Here is a 24,023-nt window from a genome sequence, read left to right on the forward strand (position 1 = left end):
ACTTAAATTACACCTTGAGGGAAAGAGAAATAACATATTTACAGGTCCCTATCACATTAAATTCATTCTAGGCAAAGATTTACTCTTTTCTATGAAACTGAAGTTTTAAAACATGAAAACCCCATATAGCTCAGAGAAAAGCCTAACTAGAAAAAAGGGAAGCAGCTAAAAATAGCAGCTTGAACATGGAATATCTCCCTTATTGCCCTACCATTTAGAAACAAAAAAGGGATGTCAAGCTCTTCCCATTGATCTAGATTTTCTTTACGTTTTATCTCTTCAGCTCAAACTGTGCAACAACCACAAATGGAGCATATACCTCCTGTGTGAGGAATGTTTACAGCATTACATGTTCTTTATTTACTGAAGAAAGAAGCTAGTGCTACTCAGAAAAAAACAGTGCACAGTACTGCTCCTGCTATATAGATTTTTTGTACAGGCAAAGAGTGATTTCTGAATCCTCTTCCCAAGGCTTTGTCTTCATAGTGTCGTTACCTGAGATTCCTCCAGTTTGGGTGGGAGCCTTATATGTGAAATGAGCTTTGAGGAATCAGTGTAGGACATTTTTGCAACCTTTCTCTCTGCCTCTGGTTTGGAGAATTAAACATATTTTGAACAGGGAAAACTGTTAGATTAATGAGCCTTTGTAGCTAGTTTGCACCATTGTAGATCTAAAAGGAAGCTCAGCTACAGTGTGTAATCTTGTTTCTCACAATGTGTATTCCTGAAGGCCTTAGTGTAAGGAACAAAGAACCTGGTAAGCATGTATTTGAATGAGTAGCTATGAGCAGAAACTGGTAGTTGTATTATTTTTCTTATTTTGTGAAAAAAGATGAGTGATAGGGAGGTAAGCCCATTCCTACAATTTTCCCACCAGTTATAAGCCAGTATGATGGCAGATAGCATGCCCTGCCTGAGCCAAGCTTGCATCTATTTGTACTGCTTTGTACTGCCTTCCATTTTTACTGGCTGCACTAGATTTTTAGCCTCACAGTTTCAAATATTGTCACTGGTGTGCTTAACTGCCTTTTGTAAATTGAGTGTTTTAATAGAAAGAACTCAGGGTTAGACTGAAATCTTTCTGATCATTGGAGAAAAGAGATAGCAGTGTAAACCAGCTGAAATTACTGAAAATCATGAATGAAAGCATGGGGGAAAATATTTTGATGACTTGAGGCTCATTTTTTTTAGAAAGTGGAAATATCTGCAACACATACTTGCTTATGAGATACAGATGTTAATATTTATTATGCTGTCTTTTTTCCAACTTCAAGTTCAAATTAGCCTAGCAAGCAATGTTTCACAAAGCAGTAGCATTACAGAATAATTTTAAATTTGAAAACTGAAACTCCAAGATTTTATATGATAGGCTTACCAATGTAACAGGTATTTTGTAGTTCCAACAGTTTGATACTGAAGAAAGCAGATCAGAACTGACACTGAGAGGAAAGGTAAAAATGGCAAAATATGCAACATAAGATTTTCAAGCTTTGTAGTGTCTGACAGCCATAAAAAATGATAAAGGAGAAGCATAAAGAACAACAAAGTCTCAGTGAGAGACAAAAAAAGGAATTGAAAAAAAATCTATATAGGCACACAGAAATCCTTCATACAGACATTATGGGCTGCTTACCCTCCTGCTGCTATTGCAGAGAGAGACAATAGGTCAGTCTTGAATTGCCTAAACTGCCACATAGCAGCTTTGTGTGCTGGTTCATAGGAGGCAAAGACACTTGCTGCCCAAGACACTCCTTCAGCAACACACAGACCTTTATTCCTCCAACTACAGCACTTAGTGTCCTTCAAGTCCTGCAGATCCTGGTAGTTTGCTTTCTCAGTTCTGAAGCTATAGGTATTCTGTTGTATTTCTTGAGATTATTAGTTGTTGAACAAGTTGTTTCCTACTATCTGCAGTAGGTAACTTTTATGTTTCAAAATACCTGAAAGGGAACAATTTGACCCAGGTTTCTGAACACAAAACACTTCTCAGAGCTTTATTTACCTCTTAGGACAAAATCTTGTATTAGCACTGTTGACAATACCTTTATATTGGAAGAAAATTTGTGTCTGTCAATTGAACTAAATTCACTATTTTACTGAATTTTTTGAAGTAGATTCACTGTTGCCACAGCTGGATTTGTAAGTGATAGATGAACATACCAACATCCTGATGCCAGAAGCATCTACAAAGAAAAACTTCATAAATATACTCAGAGATCTTATGAACATTCTGAATATTCAAATGTAAAAAAATCTCTAAAGTGCTTTACCAGTATGTTGTGAAAAGTTTCACTTGAAATTTGAGAGAAGTGATTAAAGAATCTGGATTTTATCAAAATGCAGAAAAAAAGTCACATAAGCCTATTATTAATACAACTATTATTAGTGTTTGCTTTAAGTTTCTGTTAGCTAGTAATAACTGAAAAGAACAATAGTGCTTAAGAAACCTAGAATAACAGATTAAGTATTTGAACAACAATATTTTAAATCCAGGATTACTTTAGCATCACATTGTGCCCAGAATAGGAGAGGGCTCCAAACAGTATTCAATTTCAGCTATCCAATTCTCATGCCCCCAACCTAGAGTGAAAGAGCTGCTACTAAGCCTCAGTGTTAATTTGTCAGCTCACAAATCCACACAATTAAACCCCTCCAGTACTTGCAATTCCATACAGACAGCTGTTAGTAGCTCACTGGTCTTCTCAGCACACAGAAGTCAAACAACACTAGTGTTCTACACCACAAAGCATTTGTTTAAATATAGTAGGAGGTTCTTGTTCTTAGTTATGTTAATACAAAAATACAAACATTACGCAAAACTTACTAAACTTTTATAAACAGTATTACACTTTTTAATTTCACAATATGACTCACTGAACAGCTGGAGTTGCTGCTGTGTGTACTTCTGAGACAAGCATCCTGCAGTTCACTTGTAGGTGAAGTTATCCTGTTGAAAATTATGAACAAAATATCCAGACTGGCAAGCTAGGACTTTGTCCAGCAGCATCCTGAAATGTGGGTGTTTAGGCAATTGTACCACAAATGCATAGTCTCTGAAATGTTAGCTCAAACAGATGCACCCCACAAGCCTACTGAAGGAAACTGGCATGTGCCCCCCAGCAGTGTCAGAAGAGCTGTTGTAGCTTTCTAGCTGTCCAACAAGATTATTGCCTCCTTTTCTTTGCCAAGGGAATGGATAGTCCAGACAGTTAAGACCACTTCAGGCAAAGTCAGCGGGGCTAGTTTAATTTGCTGATGAAGATTACTTCAGATAATTGGCTTAATTTACTGTAATGGATTAGGGTGTACTGACAAGGTCTTTCCTGGCAGCAGAGCTGCAGAAGCTGTAATCTGCTGCAGGATGGAAGGATTCAGTTTCTAGACCTCTAGGAAGCAGTTTATTCCTATTTTTCACGCCAAGAAGTTTTGCAGTTCACAGGCACATCCCAACATCTGAGAATGTTCCCAAAATAGAATGTTCCCAAGACCATAATGGAGGAACTGGAAGCACTAATTCAAACTCTTTCAACTATGTCAATGTAAAAACAAAACAAAAAATATGTTGTGAAAAAATGAATCTGCCCTTGTCACTGTGTGAGAGAAGTTTCACTATTTATGAATAGCAAAAGGAAATTGTGATTAACGAAAGCAATTTTGTGCTTTTTGGCTCAGTAATTTCTAAGTGAGCAAACAACCCATTAGGCAGTGTTTCTTCTTGTCAGTCCTACAGTTTCTTCAATGGCTTAAGTCAGGGAGTGTTAGTGCAGGCTGCCCCAGAAGTGCCAGAAGTATCCTGGACCTCTACACAGGAACCAAATTTAAGCACAATTCTCCAGTTCAGCTTTCCCACTTCTGACTTATCACCAAGATCTGAACGTGTTCAAAAAAAAAACAAAAACCAAAACCATCCACAGAAAAAAAACCAAACCCCAAGTTCCCCAACTTAACCTCAGCCTTTGTATTACTACCAGGAAAGGTCTTTTAACAATTGTTACTACTGATTAATAGATTTGGATACTACAGTAGATGAAAGATGTATCGTACATATTTCATCCAAGATACCTTAATTTCGAATTAAAATTTCTAAAAATCCTTTAATAGAAAATACAAAAAAAATCCCACAGATTCAAAACATGCAAAAATTATTTCACTTCCTCCACATCACATCAGACAGTGGAGAACTGTCAACCTACAAGCTCCAGTTTTGAAAGCTAGACCTGAATTCCACTAGGACCATCAAACATGGTTAATAAATTTCTTATTCAGATTAAATCCTCTAAAGCCTGAACTACCAGAAAAGGTAACAAAAATTAATTCCTTTGAGGGAGGACAGACAAGATATTAACGAACTAACCTCAGGTCTGAGAAGTAATGGATAGCAGAACACAATCAAGGAACTATACAAAGGCAGTTGCTTCCTACAGATTTATGTTTCTTTCACTAGTAGAAGAGGTTTTGGAGTCTTCACAAAGACTTGCCTGGTTCCCCAGCTGTGAGGTTTCTTCCTGAAAAATCAATAACCTGAAAACTTGGGGGTTTGAAGAAGAATGTCCTTGAGGCACTTTAGAGGCTTAAACAGAATGGGTCTGTTTGCTTTCAGCAGCAGGATCCACTTTTACCAAAGCATAAAGAGTCTGTACACAGGAAACACCCGAGAGGCCACAGAACCAACCTTGTCACCTGTTCATGACATTAAACGTGCACAGGCCTTACACTGTACAATACGATCCACAGAGAACAGCCTGAGGAGAATCAACTTAGGAGAAATCTGAGATTGCTTAGATTTATATATTAAATTGCTATTCAAGTATCTATTAAGTCTTGATCAATACAAAAGGGTAAAAGAAAATTTATACAATTGAAGTAACACTGTATCTGAGAATCTACATTTTTTATTTCATCAAGTGCCCCAAAACCTAAAGTATAACATTTTAAAATCTACAACACAAAAATAGAAAATATTCAAAATGCACAGGAACACAAGTCACCTTTAATGTGATTAAAACGTCACATGAGATTTTTTGCAGTTAAGTGGCAATTAAGGAAGTGTTTTACAACACTGTATAGATATCTGCAAGTTTCCTGTACAAGTAGGATCCTCATGCTTGTGCAAGTCGTTCTAGGACTCTTCGGTAATCTGAAACAAGTTGTTGGAAGCTCTCTTCTAACTGTTCACGTTGCAAGTTTAGGTCTATTTGGTTCAACTGATTAGTCATCTCCTCTGGTCTTAGACACCTTCTCATCTTGGCAAGTTCTCTCTGTTTTTTCTAAGCAATCAAACAAACAGTAGTTTGAACACAGCCAGTAATTATCAAGAACATGGTATTTCATTACAGCGTTTCATTGAAATTTATTCTATTTCAGTATCTAGTTCTTTAAGATGCCCCTAATCCCAAGAGAAGCAGTAACCATGTTTGATTAGTACTACATTTGTTGTTGTGTTAAAGTTTCTGTATTGCCAATGAGCTAGTGAAGGGAGGAATGGTTTCAGATTAGGTCTAACAGTACACCTACTACTGAAGATGTATGGCACAAAAAACTCGACTGCAGAAATCTGACCACGATATTTAGTCCTACATTAACATTAATTACACTGGTGTCCCATTATAAGACTATTCAGCCAAATAATTTCCCTATAACTGACCATCAAAAATTAATTTTAAGACTCTTGTACACAGAAAAAGTTTCACCAACTCTTACAAATAATTCAAGTTACCAGGAACTAGCAGTAACAGCACTGAAAAGCAGTTAATATTATTTATAAGCATAAACATATTTGTACAGGAATATAAGTTGTCCTTGCTCTGTCACATGTGATTTTTACCTGTTTCTTAACAACACCTCAAAATAATTTTCTATTTTCTTTTCCCAGATATACTTTCATATAGGTGATACCTATTTCTGAACTATTCAGTTCTTCAGGTACTTTTCATTCTTCAGTCTTCTCTAGCTTTGTAAAAGCAGAATATCATTCAACACTTCATTAAAAAAAAAAAGTATTATGTATGCCTGGTATCGTATAAATAAATCTTTGCAATATCTATGGAATCAATGTAATAAAACAAAAAAATTCCACCAAATTATTATATTTCAAACAGTCTCAAAATCAAAGTCCTTTTGTTCTCTAATTTTACACTTATCTCTCAAAGAAGTATTTGTTTTCATTCTGTGATTGATGCTGAGAGTCAGGAGGGAGGAGTGGAGACTAGAGTGAACTGTAAATGAGTATGACCAGAAAAACTTTTACAGTATCCTAAAGATTGCACAGATAGGCAAAGTTCAGTTCAGAAAAAGAGGTTCTGTACTTAAGTCCTGATGAGGTATTCAGCACATTTCTGGCCAATAATCAAGAAACCTTTCCTAGCTGAAAGGCTGTGAAAAGCAGCACAGATGTTTAAATTTTAGATTCACATTACCTCTGTGTAGTCAAAATTAGTAAGGTACTCAAAACATATAATGAGCTGCCCAAATGAAAATAGAGATGAGTATCTTCTGGCCAAGCTTCTGTCAGTAGAACAACCAAAACTTTATTCTAGAATTAATTCAAAGTTGCCTAATTAACAGGAGTGTCTGTTTAGATTATATACATTAGCTCTGAAAAAAAGGTGCCAGCTTTTAAATGTCCACTACATCTGATACTGTACCACTAGGCCACCTTCAAGTTCCAGATTCCTGCTAAAGAGGAAACTCTCTTTGCATGTTTCAGATAACCAGTTGTTGCAATATCCATTTCCCCCCTCCAAATATACTACAAGCATATCCAGGTACACAAGATTTTGAAAACTGCCATCAGTAACATTTTACCTGGGCAGCTTCAAGAGGATTTTTTGGGAGCAAGCTGTTGGGCTGGGCAGAAAAGCATATTCAAGTAGTAAACAAAGTACTACAATTACAAAAAGCATTGCAGCAGTGATAACTACTTCCAAGAGGGATGACATGAAGAACAAAGACATGACCAAGGAGCTATGTCTACCAGCACAATCTACTAATAAAATGCAGTTTGTCAGAAATGGAGAAGCCACAGTGAAACTGGAATTTCACAAGCTGCTCACCCTTTAAACTACCTTGCAGTGATGCCCTGTTAACTAATATACCAAATTTTTTCTTTCCTCTATTAGTACTATGTATACAGAGAGCAACACACCCTGCTGCATCTGTCATCCCAAGCTAGTCATGCCATATGCATAAAGGTCTCAGTATCTTTAGCAACCACCTCCTTGCTAACCCAATGACTTCAAGGGGAATAGATGTATTACATGTTTTTCCCCTGAGGTTTCTGCATATAGTTTTTTTCACTGCTACTGTTAGCCAGGAAATAATTCTAGGATGGAACACCATTTTTATTAAACTAAAGTAGTATCAACTTAGAATTATTCTACATCTGTACAGCACTGTTCAAATGAAGCTATCAAACAGTTTATATATAATAAAATGACATGAGTATTAGAATATGCAGTAATATTCCTGATTATATGTTTATGAAATTTGGTTCCCCGTCAAAATTGCCCTCTCTATATTAAAAGTTAGTTTAATTATATTTCTGAAAACTTTTTGAAAATGGCAGTGGGGCTAAAAATTATTGGAAATTGTTTAAAATGAGTGTATGAGTAAGCTACTTACTAGGTAGAACTACCATGAACAAGATGACGATATCAGAACATAAAATTTAAAATCAGGGAAAAAAGGAGTTAGTTGCTTTAAGGATTATTTTGAATTCACATTGAAATAACAAAAAACTAAAAATGCAATGTTCTAAAGTAGCAATATTGCGTATTTAGCAATACAAAATCCATTCATTATCCATGCACTTATTGTGTGCAAAGATTGAAGTGGAAACACCTGCTAGAAGCACTAGAATTGAAGCTGCTTATGAAATTTTGGGTTTTGCCTACAGGACCTCAGTGATGAGGGAACTGAAACCATGTAATAGTAATGAAAAACATTTGCTGAAAAATCACCTTATTTGTAGTTGGCACTAAGTGAATGAGACAAGATACAAGTGAAAGAGAGCGTGTTTTGATTAAGGTTCTGGCATTCAGCATGACATGAAGTTATCACCAGATCAGATAAATATTTAGTAAATCAGTGCTGGCCTCTCCTTTCTACTAACAGCCCCTGTAAGCCCAATGTGACTACAAGCTAAGTTTTACTCTTTGGTATAACAGGGTAAATGCTGCTTTAGGAAGGTTTTCAAGCTAATCAAGGTACTCCTCATGCTCTGTGTACCTTTATATGCAGGATTTTGGTGTGCTTGGAAAGTACTTAATTGACAACAGTAGCTAACATGCTAGTTACAGCAACATACCTAGATTTATTTGTGGCCTTTTTGACTCTTGATACAAAGACTAATGCCATTCACAACTAAGATATGATTTTTTTAATCCATATCTCAAAGGGTCAGTTTATGCAACACAGACCAACCACACTGAAAATCCAGGATGCATAAATAATAGGAACTAAGAAAATTACTAGGCACTATGTTTAATACTTGTTTGAATTTTACTGCTGGTATTATTTTATATTCCATCTGCATGGGGTTAGTCCTATGTTGACATGATTTAATTACTTCTAGCAAGCTGTTTTCTTAAGACCTAGCAAACAATTAGAATAGGAATCTAAACTATACCTAGTCTGCAGTGTAAACTTAACCTCTCTTCAAATTTCTGCTTGTCTATTTAAGGTATGTTTTTAACCTCTTCGAGAAATTGACTATTTTCCCTCCTTAAACTTACCAGGGCATAATGCCACTTGTAGCTAGATAGCCTAAGCTTAATAGTAACCTCCTGTGGAACTGGGCAGGAAACAGACAGGAGCCAAACACAGGATCTTCAGTGCTGCTACATACCAACGTCCTCTGCGTCTGTATATATGTCAGCTGAACACTGCATAACTAATAGTAGTTGATTGGCAACATAATTGGCATCAACTACATTTATGGAAATTAAAGTAAAATCAAGTATAATTAGCCTTGAAATAAATATTAAATGATACTTAAGTCATATACACCTTATAGGGCCCAATCAGTCTTCTTTTAACATCCAACCGATAGCTTCTGGACTGTTCTGCATCACCCATATTTGTTGCGCGCAATCGGAGAATTTCATAAACTCGTCTTGTGTGTTGCTAACAAACAGAAAGGAGAATAAAAACCACATCTGAGTAAGGAGGTCACTCAACAGAACTGCAAGTGCAAAAATACTGAATTATTAGAGTAATTCTTCATCTGATCAGAAAATGGGGCAAGGATAAATCTGTCCTATCTGAGTTCAGTGAATGAACATTTTTCTTTTTTCTTAAAAACCATTTTCTTCCATGCACCCAGTGTCTGATCTCTCGAGTGTTGCACCAGCCGTAGAGATGCTTCAAGGACTTGCTGTAAGTGAACAGCAGAAAGCCCAGAAGCCAGAGTCCAAAAACACTTCTAAAGACAAGGACTGGAACTAGAGTGACCTGAAGCAATACCAAGCAGTATCCACTTTGCTAATTTTAACAATCCACATCTATCTAGTGTCCTTCAAATGGCTCCCTGAAAGTTACAAATATGAAAATGAAACAACAATATTTAAACTTTTCTGTTTACTGGGGAAGAAAATTAATCAGTAAATGGAAAAACTGAAGTGCTTTTGGTATCAGATCAGAAAATTTTCTCCCCTCATGTCATACTATGTTGCTACTATATTAGTCTTAACTTGCATTTAAGACCAAGTATTTTTTTTAACAACACAACAAAAATAAAGTGGCTTGTTTGCTACACTACCACATGTTTATATACTGTTAAAAACCAAATGAAATGTATTTATTCTTTCAGATTTAAAATACAGAAGGCTGCAGATGCAGTTTCCTTATATAAGCTATACCATTTTCATGAACACATCTGAATATGGTTTACACTGCCCATCCCTCAAGGTTTAAAGTCTTCAGTACATCACACTCAAATTTTTAATTAAGCAACTCTGCTATTTCACTACCATACTCAAAAATTAATTTAATAATTCAAGATTGCCAACAAATTTAATTGTTCAATTTAACTTTTTCATTCTCCAAGTGTTTAGAGCTGCATTAGTAAGTTGTTTGCCACTTTAGCATTCTGCATTCCCAAAGCAACACTTACTTGCATATTCTTAAAAGAAATCAAAACCATGTCAAATTCTATTACAATAGAATTTGTAGGTAAAAAAGGCATTTATCTAAAACCATGAGCCATGTATCTCCTGATACATCCTTAACAATTGTCAAAATAGAGAAAGGTACTTACACTTTCTGTTAAGTTTAAATTGTATTGTACTAGTTTGATAAGAGTATATCCAACTACAACTGTACTGATTTAATACCTTATTTATTTTCAATTTTTGTTGAGCTTCCGTCACCATTTCTTGACTGAAACCTTGCATTAACTTTACTGGGGAAAAGCAAAGCAAATCTTGACAGAGCTTTACAAGAACAAAGTCTCTAAGCTTCACATAGTTCTCAGATGGATCTTCAGCTAGAAAGAATAAAAAAAGCTTATCAGCATTATTTGTTTTCTCATCTCTGGTATGTAATTACAAAGAACTATGGAAAACAAAAGCAGATGCAGTATTCATCAGTATATAAACAACTATGCTTAATTGCAAGCACTGTTGTCAAAGGTTTTGATGTTTGACAGTAGACATCAAACAGGTCACATTAAGAGAAATTTCTAGTATTTTGTGTATGCAGTGCTGTACATATTGTATGTATGTATTGTGAAATGGACTTGTTTAAATGCATTTAACTCCTTGGGAAAAGACTAGCCTATAAACCTTTTTTCTTGTAGCTTTCTATATTTAACAGTGGTAGAATTACTAAAAGACAAACAAGAGGGAAAATGTGGAACAAGATAAATGAAAATATCCTCTTGTATACAAGTAAACTAGTTGAAGATATGCACTGAGCAGAAGTTAGTCACTGTTAGCAGGGAAGGCAGGAAAAGGTACAAGAAGTCAAAGGACAAGATTATCCAAAATTAAAAGGCTGAAAGGACCTAGGCAAAAGCTGATCACGATTTCAAGTTACTTCCATTTTACTTAAAAAGAAAGCATAGCTATCAAAACTGTTGCTATAGAAAAAAACACTAAAATGGAGAAGTAGCCACAGTTAAGATCAACATGAGCACATATGTAGCTATTTAATGCAGAAGGAAAATATGTACAACGTTGTGAATATATTTATTTTTTTCTTGCTTTAGACAAACTCACTACAAACAAGTAGCAGGGTCATGCTTCCTCTTCAACACTCATTTTTCTGAGAGCTGGCATTGTGGAGTTTATTGCTAACCAGCTTACATCCCAGCTGTGTTTTCCTTTAGTTTTGAGGGACACTGTAAATAGTTAAGCAGTTTTAGGATGATCAAAAGCAAAACAAAGCTACCAAGAAAGACTGGGATAGAAGCATTTGCCATGTAGTGTATATGGCACCACACAACTATGGCACCACCAACTGTTTTTCTGGGTTGGGTTAAAATGTATTGTGTATGAGTGGCCTAATCTTGTATGGCAAGCCTTATAGCACTTATTCTGCAAAAGAGATTGGAGAAGTGCACCAAAGTAAATGGATTAATTCTTTTGCACTCAGAAAAGAAGAATGAGGCAGTTTCTGTCCAGTAAGCAGTAGCAGCATACATTTTGCTTGTGTCAGGATGACAAGGTATAAGCAGAACAAAATATTTGCTGCAAACATGAAACTCAGAAGTAATTTTAATTAGTAAATCATTCATTTCCTCTTTACAGAAAAGTTAAAGGCTTTATTTCACAATTTTAGTTTATATGTAACTAAATATTCTGGCTATATTAAGATAGTCCAAGTCCAATGACCCCCTCAAAAAGGACAAATACTTCTCTAGGAGTCTTAACTTTCATAATCTGAGCACCATATAGAATATTGCAAGCCTTCTCCTGCTTCATTCCACAAAAAAATGGACCAATGTTTTAGTGCACATTTACTGTTTGCTACAGCCCTGCACTTAAGGCACTGAGCCATGAACATGCCATAGGATTTATGCAGTCTAAGATGTTACTCATCCTCAATTATAAAAGCTACATAAAAGTTTGTACTATTAAAAGGAAAAATGCATCATGCACATGGGTTCCTGTTGCATGAACTAAGTTATACTTTTTTATGCTCCCACAAACTGGACTGAAATGATGAGGTGGATTATTTTGTTACAATGATCCAGCAACAACGCATTATGAAACAAGTAGTTTATTGGATTTTAATTAGAACAGAAAGTTAGTTATAACCAAGATGAGACTACATCTAAAACTGAATGGTAAACATGTGTTTGAACTGCATTTCTTCCTATACTAGACTTGAAACCACAGCACTGATGTCATGTCTGTGGCAATTTTCCATGTTAGTTTTGTTATGCACGTGGACCCTTTATCTGCCATTTCCACAATCTTCTGGTTTTAGGTATTTGTGCACACACATCTAGTATCATGGATCAGCCAGCAATATGTGCTCCTAGAGCACAAGTTCTCTACAAACTCTTACTGCCTGTGAAATTTCAGCTTGCACACTAATATTAAATATGCTATTTTAGTTAGGTGTGTTGTGTCTCCTGTCAAGCCTGAGTTTTGGCTAACGGGTAAGTTGAACAAAGAATTTGACAAAGCTTGATCTCTTGGCAAACTCAGCTGTGTATCTCACAATAAAATGGTTAATTAGCTGGTAATCCGTTCATGCTAGGGATTGAATTTGCCTGGTGTGCTGTTCTCTGAGTTAAGTGTTTAAGAAGCTACACCATATACACTTCTGTAAACCAGGGTACCATTAATCCTGAACTGAGCAGAAGCTAAATCTTCAAAAGGCTTTAAATTCACACAAATGAGCATAAAAGTTAGCTTGTGGGCTAACAACCTGTAAAGTTCTTTATTAAAAATTTAATACAAACCTGTTATATCAAGTACCGTAGGAGAAGACATATAGTATCTATGAACTGTTTCAAGCAGCTGAGCACCATGGCCTTCTCCTTGGAATGGCGGCAAGATCAGCATCTGGCTACAAACAAAGGAATGCATTTTCAGTTCAAACACAAGCTTTTGGAAACAATGTAAAACCTTAAAAACAAAATGGTATTTCATTTTAGACTAAGGTATGTGCAATCTTCATGTTAAAACGTAATTTTTAAATCTTAAAATTGTTAAATATTCAAAACTTGTTTGAGATTCTCTCCGCTTCAGGAAGGGAACAATGAAAAAAAATCAGTGCATAGACAGCTAATAATGGGGATTTTTTTAAACAAATCAACACTATTATAAACAAGTATTGGGAACTTCAGCAGTTCCCTCTTCTGAAATAAAAGGCAAGGCACGAGTTACACCGCCAATTACCTTACACGTGGCCGGGTTTTGTCTGGGTACACATAGTAATTATAGACTGTCATGTAGCCTACGGTCGCAAAGAGCGTAGCTCCATCCTTATTATACTTCTCAAATCTGCAGATAAAACAGAAAGCCAAGCAGGTCAATTACAGTTGCGCTCCCATGCAGTGTCCATTTTCTTTTCCATTCTCCAACTGAATTTTCAGTGTCAGCAAGCTACTCTGTGAGGGCCCAATGGGTACACCTGCTATGTTCTGAATGTACAATTCACTTAATTGGTGTGCAGCAACTTGGATAAATCAGACCTCTTTACAGCACTTCAGTGCACTTGCCTATTATGAAGATGAATAGGTGGCAAGTAAAAGAAAACACAGGCAAAGCTCATTTTACTGTTTAAGCCTACATTCAGGGCTCTAACGGACAACAGCATTTAATTCAGCTCTATTCTCAAGCTTTCCCAAAGCATAATGGAGGAAAACTCAAGCCTCATAAACAATGTTTTTTCTTTCCTGGGAAAAATATCATTATACTGCTCCAATAATTGGCCAGCCACAATTAAAATGCAGGCTTTGTGGAGGTAATAAGGTCCACTGTTGCTTTAGAACTGTACTTACACTAGAAAGTAGTTCCATCTTTCATCATCTACATCAATAAAGCTAGCAGTTTCAATAAACCACATCAAGAACGTCTGAAGCCTTTCATGATATTCTCGAAAGCCTGGACATGTCATGTCAGCCTAGGGAAAAAGCCAGGAGAAGTCAGGTGAAACCTATCACAGATGCAAGAGGAAAATCTATGCAAAACCTAATTAAATTCTCTAATATAAAAAAGCATGTTAATGATTAACAAACAGATAAAATTATAGTATTTATACACTACAGTTGAGTCACTACAGAAGATGTATCTCTGCAAAATAAAATTGAATTTGGTTGCTCAAAAGCAGAAGTTTAATTTAATTTTTCATACCTTGTATATCTGATAAGTTATATCTTCACCAGCTTCCTCATTATGGATAGAATATGTGTGTAACAGCATTCCAAAGGGCTTGAAGTTGACCTCTTTCTCCAGCAGAGACACAAAGTCATCTGTGTTTGTGCAAAAACCAGGCGGAATGATTTCTCTAATTTTACTTTCCACATCATCTGCCTGGAGATTACAAAAAGGGGAAGGATCAGTGGAAAATTAGAAAAAGACAGCATTGATGTCACTGTTGTATTTAAGAAATGAATGTATGAGACACACTGTATTTACCAGTAATTTAAAAAACCAAAAAGGAAAGAGAAAAAAGAAAAAGCAAGCATTCTTGTTGTTCATTAGTGATCTTTCAGCAAGTAAAGAAGCTGCACTCATGAGATCAGAAATGTCACAATCCAGCCTTTCTAAGCATCAAAAAGCTCTTGGTTACAGCCTAAGTTCATGAACATTTTTATGTTTAGAGATTGTTATATTGACTCAAGCTTGACTAAGAGCATTGGTAGCTATTCTGTAAGCACAGCATGTTCAAAAGCCAAGACTTTCAAGACCGCAATTCACCAAGACTATGGTATGCTACACAGCCTTGCAGAACTCAGGTTCCCAAACAAGCAGCTTACAAGAGGTATTAGGTGATGCAGAACTAAGCAGAGAAAAAGGGACAAAGACCAAAAACGGTAGCTCCCAAATAGGAAAGTGACAGCTAGCACACTCTGGCATTCTTACGGCCCCCTGCTTGAAATGCCTGTCTATAGAATCAGCTGCAAAACAGTACAAACTCAGACAACCACATCCTGCATTCGAATAAAAGGAAGTTTTGAAAACAAAGTTTGACAGAAAATAGTACAACTTATGAATACTGTCAGCAAATCTGACCTGTAGTCTAACATACTGTGGAAGACAAAATATTCTGACACCAAAATTTAATTCAGAGATTACTCTTTTCAGATAGCCAGAGTTAGAGACTATCAGCTGAGCAGACTTCATAATCCTTTTCAGACCCCCAAAAGACCACTTAATTGAATACATTTACTACTTCTTTTTAACCATGAATATTTGATGAAGCTTCACAATAACGTATTACTGCTTCTCACCAGGCAATAAAACTTAATGAATTGGTCTCAACTTAACAAAACCATACTCCTCAATACAACCCCTAAAAGCCTGACATTACATTCAACAAAATGAGCTTACATTCAATTCAAACTTTCCCCTGGACAATGAATCCAGGTTTTTACTTAATGGAGTTTGCCGTGAGTTCAGCTGTAATGTTTGTATTGTATCTATTTCCACAAGGGCGGACACAAGAACACTTTGTGTTAACTTACTAAGCAGCTCTTTCACACCGTTTACATGCATGATGGGTATTAGTTCAAAACCAAGACTCTTGCTACTTAGCATTCAAAACAGGGAAATTAAGATGCTTAGAACAAAATACACTACAAAAGGCTAATACAACATGCTACTAATTCCTGTTCTTTCAACCATGGGCCCTTAAGCAGAAGCAATGCACCTGCAAATGAATAGCACTTTATCATTCAGTTACATTTTGAGTGTAGAGAAAGATAGACTTAGTTCAGCACAAACAAGTTTTATTCTTAATGGTTTGGTACTACCAACATTTATATTTATATTTGGAGAGAGAGCTATTAAGCAGTTAAAATACAACTCTACAGTACCTGGTGTAAGAACTCGGTAAAAACCTGTACAGTTTTTACACTCACTTCATTCTCAAAACAAAGATAATTTGTTGGTGCCTTCACTATTCTCCATAAACCAATATTAGCTAAAATACATTTTCTTTGCACTTGCTGATTTAAGGAGGATTATGCAAAACCAGCCACTTCCTCCAAATCAAGAATTACATTAAAAAACATATTTATATGGAACACAATTTAGAAATGCCTTTTTAAAAATTGTGCAAATACATTGTTTACACAGCTCTTCTGCACTACTGACAGAGCTGTAAGAAATGACAACTAAGAATCTGTATCAATTTGCATTTCATATAGCTGAATAAGCATGCAAACTAATCTAGAATTAAAACAGTATTTCCAAGCAACAGTACAATAACTCAGATGACATGTGGACAACATCTACAAAGGGTGAATATACAATAGGAAGTACTATAGACATAATATTTAAGTAATTTTGCTTCCCCCCACACTTCTAAGTTTCTTCATTAGAGGGAAGAAGGAATCCACACTGTGACCTGCACAAGCGTAAGGTAGCACATCCATCACTGGCTGCCACCAGAAAAGTCTTGTTTTCAGTACAGCAGAAAGAACTAAAATATGCCAGAGACTTAGCAAATGAAGCACTAGATGATACTTCTTGATTCTACATGGCTACAACATATCTTCACCTATTGGCTCCTAAAAATTCTCTCCCCTTGGAATGGGGTCTGACACAAGAAAACACAGTCTTCAGATACTTTTAGGGTTAACAGGAGCTCTCCTTCTTACAGAGCAAATCCCAGAATCCTCAGTCTGAGCAGTGGGAGAAGTTTAAGCCATGTAATTTTCAATTTTCTGAAACATTGGAATATCAATATATCAACTGCATAAAAAATAATTTATTTCACGAAAACCTGTACTTTTAAATGGAATTCATTACTTAGTACATCCTTTTCAAGCACTTCTCTCTGAGGTGCCCATAATGCAAGGAGCTACCAAAATGTGTTTACTGCCTTCCCTTGTGCCTATCTTTGATATTGGTGAAAGGCTAATTTTTTTTTTTATCAGAGCAAGACACTCATATCTTACAAACTGGAATGGATGCACACAAATTTCTCTTTAGAAAACAATCCTGTTGACTACTACAGCAATGTTTAACATAGGCAAAGCAAATGATAATGAAGCATGCAAAGACCTGAATTAAGCCAGCCAGGAGTTGTTAAGCTTATGGTTCATGGAAGTGCTGCCTGTAATGTACCACCTTCACAATCAGAATCATGTGAGGTGATGACAGGAAATCTGGTATAAGCTTGTAACTACACTTGATTTGTAGTAGGAATGCTTAAGTGGGTAATGTCTCTTTGTACATCACATTTGACTCTAAGTAATTTTAATTTAGAGATTATTCTGGTACTAATAGGCAGCTATGACATTTGCATAACATGTAGATGCTGTTTTAAAGTGACTTAATTTAAAATAACTATAGAAGCATATTTGAGAGATTAATTTCTCTAAAAATTGCATGCACATACTTCAGAGGGGAGAAATGGAGTGATCAGCAGTGTTACATTATAAAAGCACCAAATACTGAAACAATACTTTTTAATTAACTTTTGTATAAAGCAAATGCACACATCAGACTCACAGGAAGATATAGACTTTAGTGAAATACGTTACCCCTATCCCATCATAAAATGTAGAAAAAAGGTAGATACTGGAACAGCTGCAAATCTCAAAGCAGCAAGCAATTCAGGGGTCATTGCTATTAATATTTACACTAGAAGAAAGCAGTTTCTCTTCAGTTATTTGAAAGAATTAATGTCATTCAAGGGATAAATTTCATCTACTTTCACTAAATGAAGTGCCAGCTTCTGTTCAAAACATGATCATAATTTGCTGAGGCTTCCCCAATAATATAATTTCCTTAAAGATGGATCTAAACTATGTTAAGATGCATAAATATGACTGGAGTTCTGCCTTTTGACATTTCAGGATTGTATCTCTTCCTTATGTTCAAAAAGATCTTGGAAAAAAATAGTGGTATTGGGATGAATATTTCTGTTAGTCCCTAACAGGGATAGCAGCAGCTGCTTTAGCAATAATGAAACCAAAGTCAATATTACAGAATAAAACCACCTGCTGTTGAATGAGCTTGGATGGGTATTTGGGTACAAAATCCTCAGCTGTGAATAACTTTGTGGAGCATTGATACCAACTTGCTTATAACCAGTTATGGTAAAGGCAGAACCTGCTGTCCTTTCCTAAACGCCATCTATTCACAGCACAGGATTATCCGTCATGTGTGGCAGATAGTCTGCACTTAGTATAATTATCATCAAGGAGGAGACAGCAGCAAATAGTTAACTTAGAAAATAAATGTTAATATGCATTCAAATCAACATTCTGCTGTAATGACAGCTTATGGTTTAACCTCTGCAAATGCGTTATCTGAGGGTGGATAAACTGACAGCAAATATAAGTGCAGAAGACTGACTACAGCTCTGTATTTTTTCCTACATATATATATATATACACACATATGCATATAAGCAGCTTATTTGACTGTACAGTACTAGTAACACTAAGGGAAGTACAGGGTAAGCAACCACATTCTTCCCCTTCAGTCAAGGCACGTAAATGCTCTGGAAAGGTAACACAAGTGCTGCTCAGAAAGATCTTTTTTGTGCCCATCCCAGTCCTTAAAGGAATTGGAGGAATAATTCAGTATAGGAAACAGGCTTTGAAAGAAAGCAACCATTTTGATCAATCAAAAAATTGCAGCATGCATAGGGCAAGACAGACCTTGTTTAGACCTCCAGAGAAGTAAACTGGGTTTGCCATTTGTACAGAAAACAGATGAAGGAACAAGGTGCTATGGGGCAGATTCTGGTTCTAATTTGAAATTATAGCACTGTAAGATTGTCCAATTTGATTTTAATATGTTTACTATATGGCCAACAGCCTTTCCTTTTTTCCCTTATTTCCAAAAAATCATTAAGATTGAATAGCATGACTTTTTACTCCTAAGACATGTTGCTCTAGCCTCCAAATATTTCAGACATGTCCAGGAACTTAGCCTCTTGAACTGAGTATATTCTAATACACTTTCAAAACAAGGAAGGACAAATCTTTAAAATAATTTTAATGAAGTAATTACAATGTATTTCTCCTTTTACAATACGCCTTTCCTTGAAATTATTTAAATAAACTCCAACGAATTTGAAAGTAGTAACTTAAATGCAGTCTGAAGTCATATTTAGAGAACATATAGACAGCAGGAGAGGAAAAAAATAAAACAGCTATTCAACAAGCATTTTATAAGCTCAGAAAACCTGCATGAAAAAGAAGAAACAACCAAACAAAAACCCTGCAGAAATTGCATTACCACATTCCTTTAAGAAAGATGTAAAGCATACATGATGCCCATACAGAAGTTTATAATCTCTTCCCTACCTGTTCTCCATGTCTAGAGAGACACAGTCAAGCACACCATCTCAAAGTTCTCACATAAACCGCCTTTTCCTTCTCACTGATTCTCTCCATCATTAGCCCCACCAATACTAGTCCTCCTCCTGGTCACAATTAATATGAAAATATAGACTTGCCAAGTTGAGGTTTACTTTGTGCAACTGGCTTTGGCATCACCACCTCACACCTGGCTGTTCTGTTTGACACAATTTTGATTGCACTGTCGTCAGGGAATGGGAAATGAAGTTCAAAGCTTACTAGCTTAGCAAATTGAAGATTTGTTTTTCTCCTTTTAATTTAAACCGTATCTAGGTGGGCAAGGACTACACCTAGAACTGAAGTAAACCTTCTCAATGTTCTGTTAAAGACAGAAGCAGATCTGCACTCACCTCCACACAGTCAAACTTCTCATTTACTCTTGATGTGTATTCAATGCGGAAGAGCGTTGACAGGTTTCCAGCAATGTAATACAAGAGGATCTTGAGTCCCTTGTAGCCAAAAGCAACTTCACTGAGAAAGGAGAAAATAACAGCCAGGAACTCGATACGAAACCAAACATTCACATCACAGTAGCTTCATTCCATGTGCCATTCACATAAACTTTCCTGGTAAGGTAAGCTTCCAAACAGGAAAAGGGAACCAAACTGGATGTGTGCTATAGGACAGAGATAATGCCTCACACTGCTTCTGTTATTTCACTTCTCTAGTGGAAATATTCTGAACTCAGTAAGGCAGTGCCTATGTCCTTGCTGTGACAGCTCAGGAGAGAATATGTGAAACAGCTCATACTGTGTTTATGCTTTTTCAACACCTTTAACTCATTAACAGTTATTTACATTAATTGATTGCTAACATTTATTAAAAATTACTTTGCAGTGTAGAACAATACTTTGGAGTAAAGTACTTCACTCTGTAACGTACAAAGCACAGACAACCAGGTGTAGCAATTTGTGGAGTTCTTAGTTGACAGTTTCTGTTTAGTTAGCCAATCTAATCAGAAATTAGTACATGCAAAAAGAAGTAGAGAATACAAAAGCCTTTTTACAGTTTGAAAATATGAGCTGCCTGAACACAAACTCTATACTCTTATGAAGAACAGAGAATATAATTATTGTCAATGATAGCTGCAGTAGACATCTATTAGTGTAACTAATTTATTACATTTAATTTGGGTAGCTCATTCTAAGTGGAGTACTTAGAATGCTTTCAAAAGGAAATTGAAATTAAGAAACACAACTACTTAAAGAAGTCCGCAGAAACATGGAGGTGGATTCTCCTTAGGTTTGTTTGGGTTTTTTTTGTTTGTTTTTTTTTGGTGGTGGATTTTTTCTTTTTATCTATGGCCAGATTGTTGAATGAAAATACTCTACTGAAAATAATAAATGACACTTCAGCACTAATTAATTCAGCATACTCAAAATAGAATAGACAATACTTTTCTACCTAGACTTTAGGAAAGGCTTTGACACCAGCATTCTTCTGGAGAACCTGGCTGCCCATGGCCTGAACAGGTGCACTCATCACTGTGTGGATGGCCATGCCAAGGATGGCCATTCCCCAAGTGTGGGGAATGCAGTCAAATGCACCTGACAGCTGTTCCCCTGTGGTGCTCCCCAGGGCTGTGCTGGGGACAGTCCCATTTCATGTCTTCAGCAGTGATCTGAGTGCTCCCTAAGTCAGGCTGCAGTCAACACCAGGCTGGACAGGAGTGCTGATCTGCTGGACTTGGCTTACAGCAAGTGACAGGCTTGGGGAAGAGCAGCTGGAAAAGGAGCTGGGGTTGCTTGGGACAAGTGGCTGAACATGAGTGAGCCTGTGCCCAGGTGGCCACGAAGGCCAGGACACCCTGGCCTGTACCAGCAAACCTAGCAGCAGCACCAGCCCAGCACTTCTCACCTTGCACTCAGTATCAGCAATTTTTTTTGGTTTTTAATGATTTGGAAACAACTTTGCTCTTTGGGACCTGTTAGTTTAATCTGGAAACTTTGACTTACTCATCTCCAAACACTTGATGGCTGTACTCTGGATTAAACGTTGTGTTCTCATCCTCCAAATCCTCAGGAAAGCGAACTGAGAAAATAAAAAGAATAGAGCATGACCAAGTCACCACCTTTCATTTGCTTATCCACAGAAGCCCCACCAGCTGTTCATGTTCTGACTCTCCACTAGTCAGACAACTCTAGTTAAGAAACCATGTGAGAGTGGCATACAAATGAAATCAAGGCACCCTTTACAATTGAGGTTCCTTGATCTAAGAGTATCAAATCAGTAATCAGACTAGAACTGAGAAACTGACACAAATGTATGTATCTCACAGGAAGATACTGGAATACTTCAGTATCACTTGTACAATATTAAAAAGTGGCATTACCTAGCTTCAGCTGAATTGCCTCATTTGTATTACACTTGTATTCAGCCAGCTTCTTCTCCATAGCAGTAAGTCCTGAAAAAAAAGGTTTTTTTTAAGAGTCAAGAGATATCTAATATCTCTGTCATTATTACTCAAAAATATATTAGAAAAAGCATCATAAACCAAGAAAAAACACACAACACAAAACCACTGAACAAGAAAGATTAGAAAAGCCACAATATACCACAACATATCAATACAGAGGATAAAGAGATCTCTCTCACACACTCTTCTGGAACTAGAAAACACACAAGTATCTCTTTTTAGTTTCTGAGAATTAAAGTCATTGCTATAAAAATATTAAGTATTCCAAGTTACTACAAAATAAATATATATTTCACATGCGTTACTTATAATTTGTTATACTGAATAAGAGCACAATATAACATGTTATAAGTAATACGTGTCAGGACACTCCAAGTGCTTGCATTAAGTCATTTTCATAAACTGCTATTAATGAACTACAGTGGCACGTCCACCACCAGCAATTATTTAGCCAGCACTACTCTTCCAGAACGGATGTGAAACAAAAATGTAAATAAACTGTATTTCATCTAATTTCCAAAGCCTAATCCAGGCCAGAAGACACGTTTCACCTCCGGTATATTCCAAATGCCTCACAAACACAGCCCTCCTTCATTTCAGAAGTACCATAACAAACTTCTTCTACACGTTACTTCAGGCAGCAAACTTTACACAAACACTTTCGGGTTTTTTACCTCGCTGCCCAGGTTTTTAACTTGCTGCCCAGCAAACTCATGGCCAGGGACACGGACTCTGGTTTGACACCAGCAGCCCGCGGGAGCCATAAGCCCGAAGAGAGCAGGAGCAGGACCACGGCAGAGGCTGCCCTTCCTCACAGCCGCTTCCCCACCCGCCCCCGCCGCTCCCGAGCCCCGCTCCCGAGCTGCCGCTCCCGGGCCGGACTCACTCACCCGCCATGTCCGAGCCCCGCGCGCAGCGAATCAACCCGCGCGCCCGCCCGCCGGAAATGCCAGCGCGCGCACACGCTTCCGCTTCCTCCCGCCGAAACGCGGCGGGGAGCCAATGGCCGTGCGCATGCCCAGCGCTGCCTCCAGCCTCGCGCTGGCTCGCGCGGCCGGCCCTGTCCCGCCCCGCCAGGACGCGCCTGCGCGGTGATGCTCGCAGCCTCAGGTGCGGCGGTGCGCTGGCGGCTCTCGGCGGTGCCGCCGGCCCTGAGCGGCCCCAGCGCTCCCCTGGCCCGGCAGCCGCCTGCCGCGGTGCCGCCTCCGCTCCTCCTTCACGCTCGGGCCTCGCTGCTCATTGCTGCAGTTCCGCTGTGGCCGAGCGAACAACCGGGGCTTTGTCATTAGTAAAAAACAAACCGCTCTATGCCGAACCGCTTGCTGCAGCTGCTGCGGGAAGGACCGTGGGGATTTCTGCCATTTTCCTTCAAAGGCCTGGCTTTTGATGCACACTGGTACTTGCTGTGCTGGTTTGGCCTGGGGTAGAATTACTATTCACAGTGTGGGGGTCGTGAGTTCTGTCTTTGAGGGTCCCTTCCAACTCAGCTTATTCTGTGATTCTGTGCCGAACACACTCTTTGAGGGTCCCTTCCAACTCAGCATATTCTGTGCCGAACACAGCGTGGATAACACAGAGATGTTTTTGTTACTGCTGAGCAGGGCTTACAGTGAGCCAAGGCATTTGCTGCTTTTTGTACTGCCGTGCTGGTAAGGATATTGGGGCTGAATGAAAGGTTGGGAAGAGACACAGCTGGGACAGGTGTCCCCAAGTGACAAAAGGATATTTTTGACCAGATGACATCATGGTCAGTATATAAGGTGAGGAGAAGAAGGGAAGGGATGTTTGGGATGATGATGATATGTCTTCCAAGGTAACTACTACAGGTGATGAAGCCCTGCTCTCCTGCAGCTGGCTTAACACCTTCCTACCCATGGGAAGCAGTGAATGAATTCCTGTTTTTGCTTTGCTTGTATGTGTGGCTTTTGCTTTTCCTATTAAACGGTTTGTATCTCAACCCATGGGTTTATCTACTTTTTATCCTTCCATTTCTCACCAGTCCTGCTGGTGGGGGAACAAGTGAGTGACCATGTGGGTCCTGGCTGCTGGCTAGGCGTAAACCATGGCACTGCAGCTAGCATGTATATATATGGAATTGTTGAACAAGGTGCT

At 37.6% G+C, this 24,023-nt stretch overlaps 1 protein-coding gene across 3 annotated transcripts; it reads right to left on the reverse strand.

Moving 5' to 3' along the window:
- Window positions 1–4,871: 4,871 nt before the first annotated feature.
- On the reverse strand, window positions 4,872–22,878 carry HAT1 (histone acetyltransferase 1). 3 transcript variants are annotated; one of them, XM_039699973.1, is made up of 11 exons: window positions 22,802–22,859; window positions 21,828–21,899; window positions 21,451–21,526; window positions 19,846–19,961; window positions 14,307–14,486; window positions 13,955–14,076; window positions 13,350–13,454; window positions 12,911–13,017; window positions 10,332–10,483; window positions 9,007–9,123; window positions 4,872–5,267 (listed from the first exon to the last, which is right to left on the reverse strand). In XM_039699973.1, the coding sequence occupies exons 3-11, from the start codon at window positions 21,500–21,502 to the stop codon at window positions 5,100–5,102; spliced, it is 1,119 nt and encodes a 372-aa protein (XP_039555907.1). In that variant the 5' UTR covers window positions 21,503–21,526; window positions 21,828–21,899; window positions 22,802–22,859; the 3' UTR covers window positions 4,872–5,099. The 3 variants fall into 3 exon arrangements, with proteins under 3 accessions (XP_039555907.1, XP_039555896.1, XP_039555886.1); XM_039699962.1 differs by lacking the exon at window positions 22,802–22,859 and adding an exon at window positions 22,586–22,609 and having other exon boundaries at window positions 19,846–19,966; XM_039699952.1 differs by having other exon boundaries at window positions 4,873–5,267; window positions 19,846–19,966; window positions 22,802–22,878.
- Window positions 22,879–24,023: the final 1,145 nt, after the last annotated feature.

This window comes from Passer montanus, unplaced genomic scaffold (assembly GCF_014805655.1).
Source record: "Passer montanus isolate IOZ18808 unplaced genomic scaffold, ASM1480565v1 scaffold1, whole genome shotgun sequence".
In the NCBI taxonomy this organism is placed as follows: domain Eukaryota; kingdom Metazoa; phylum Chordata; class Aves; order Passeriformes; family Passeridae; genus Passer; species Passer montanus.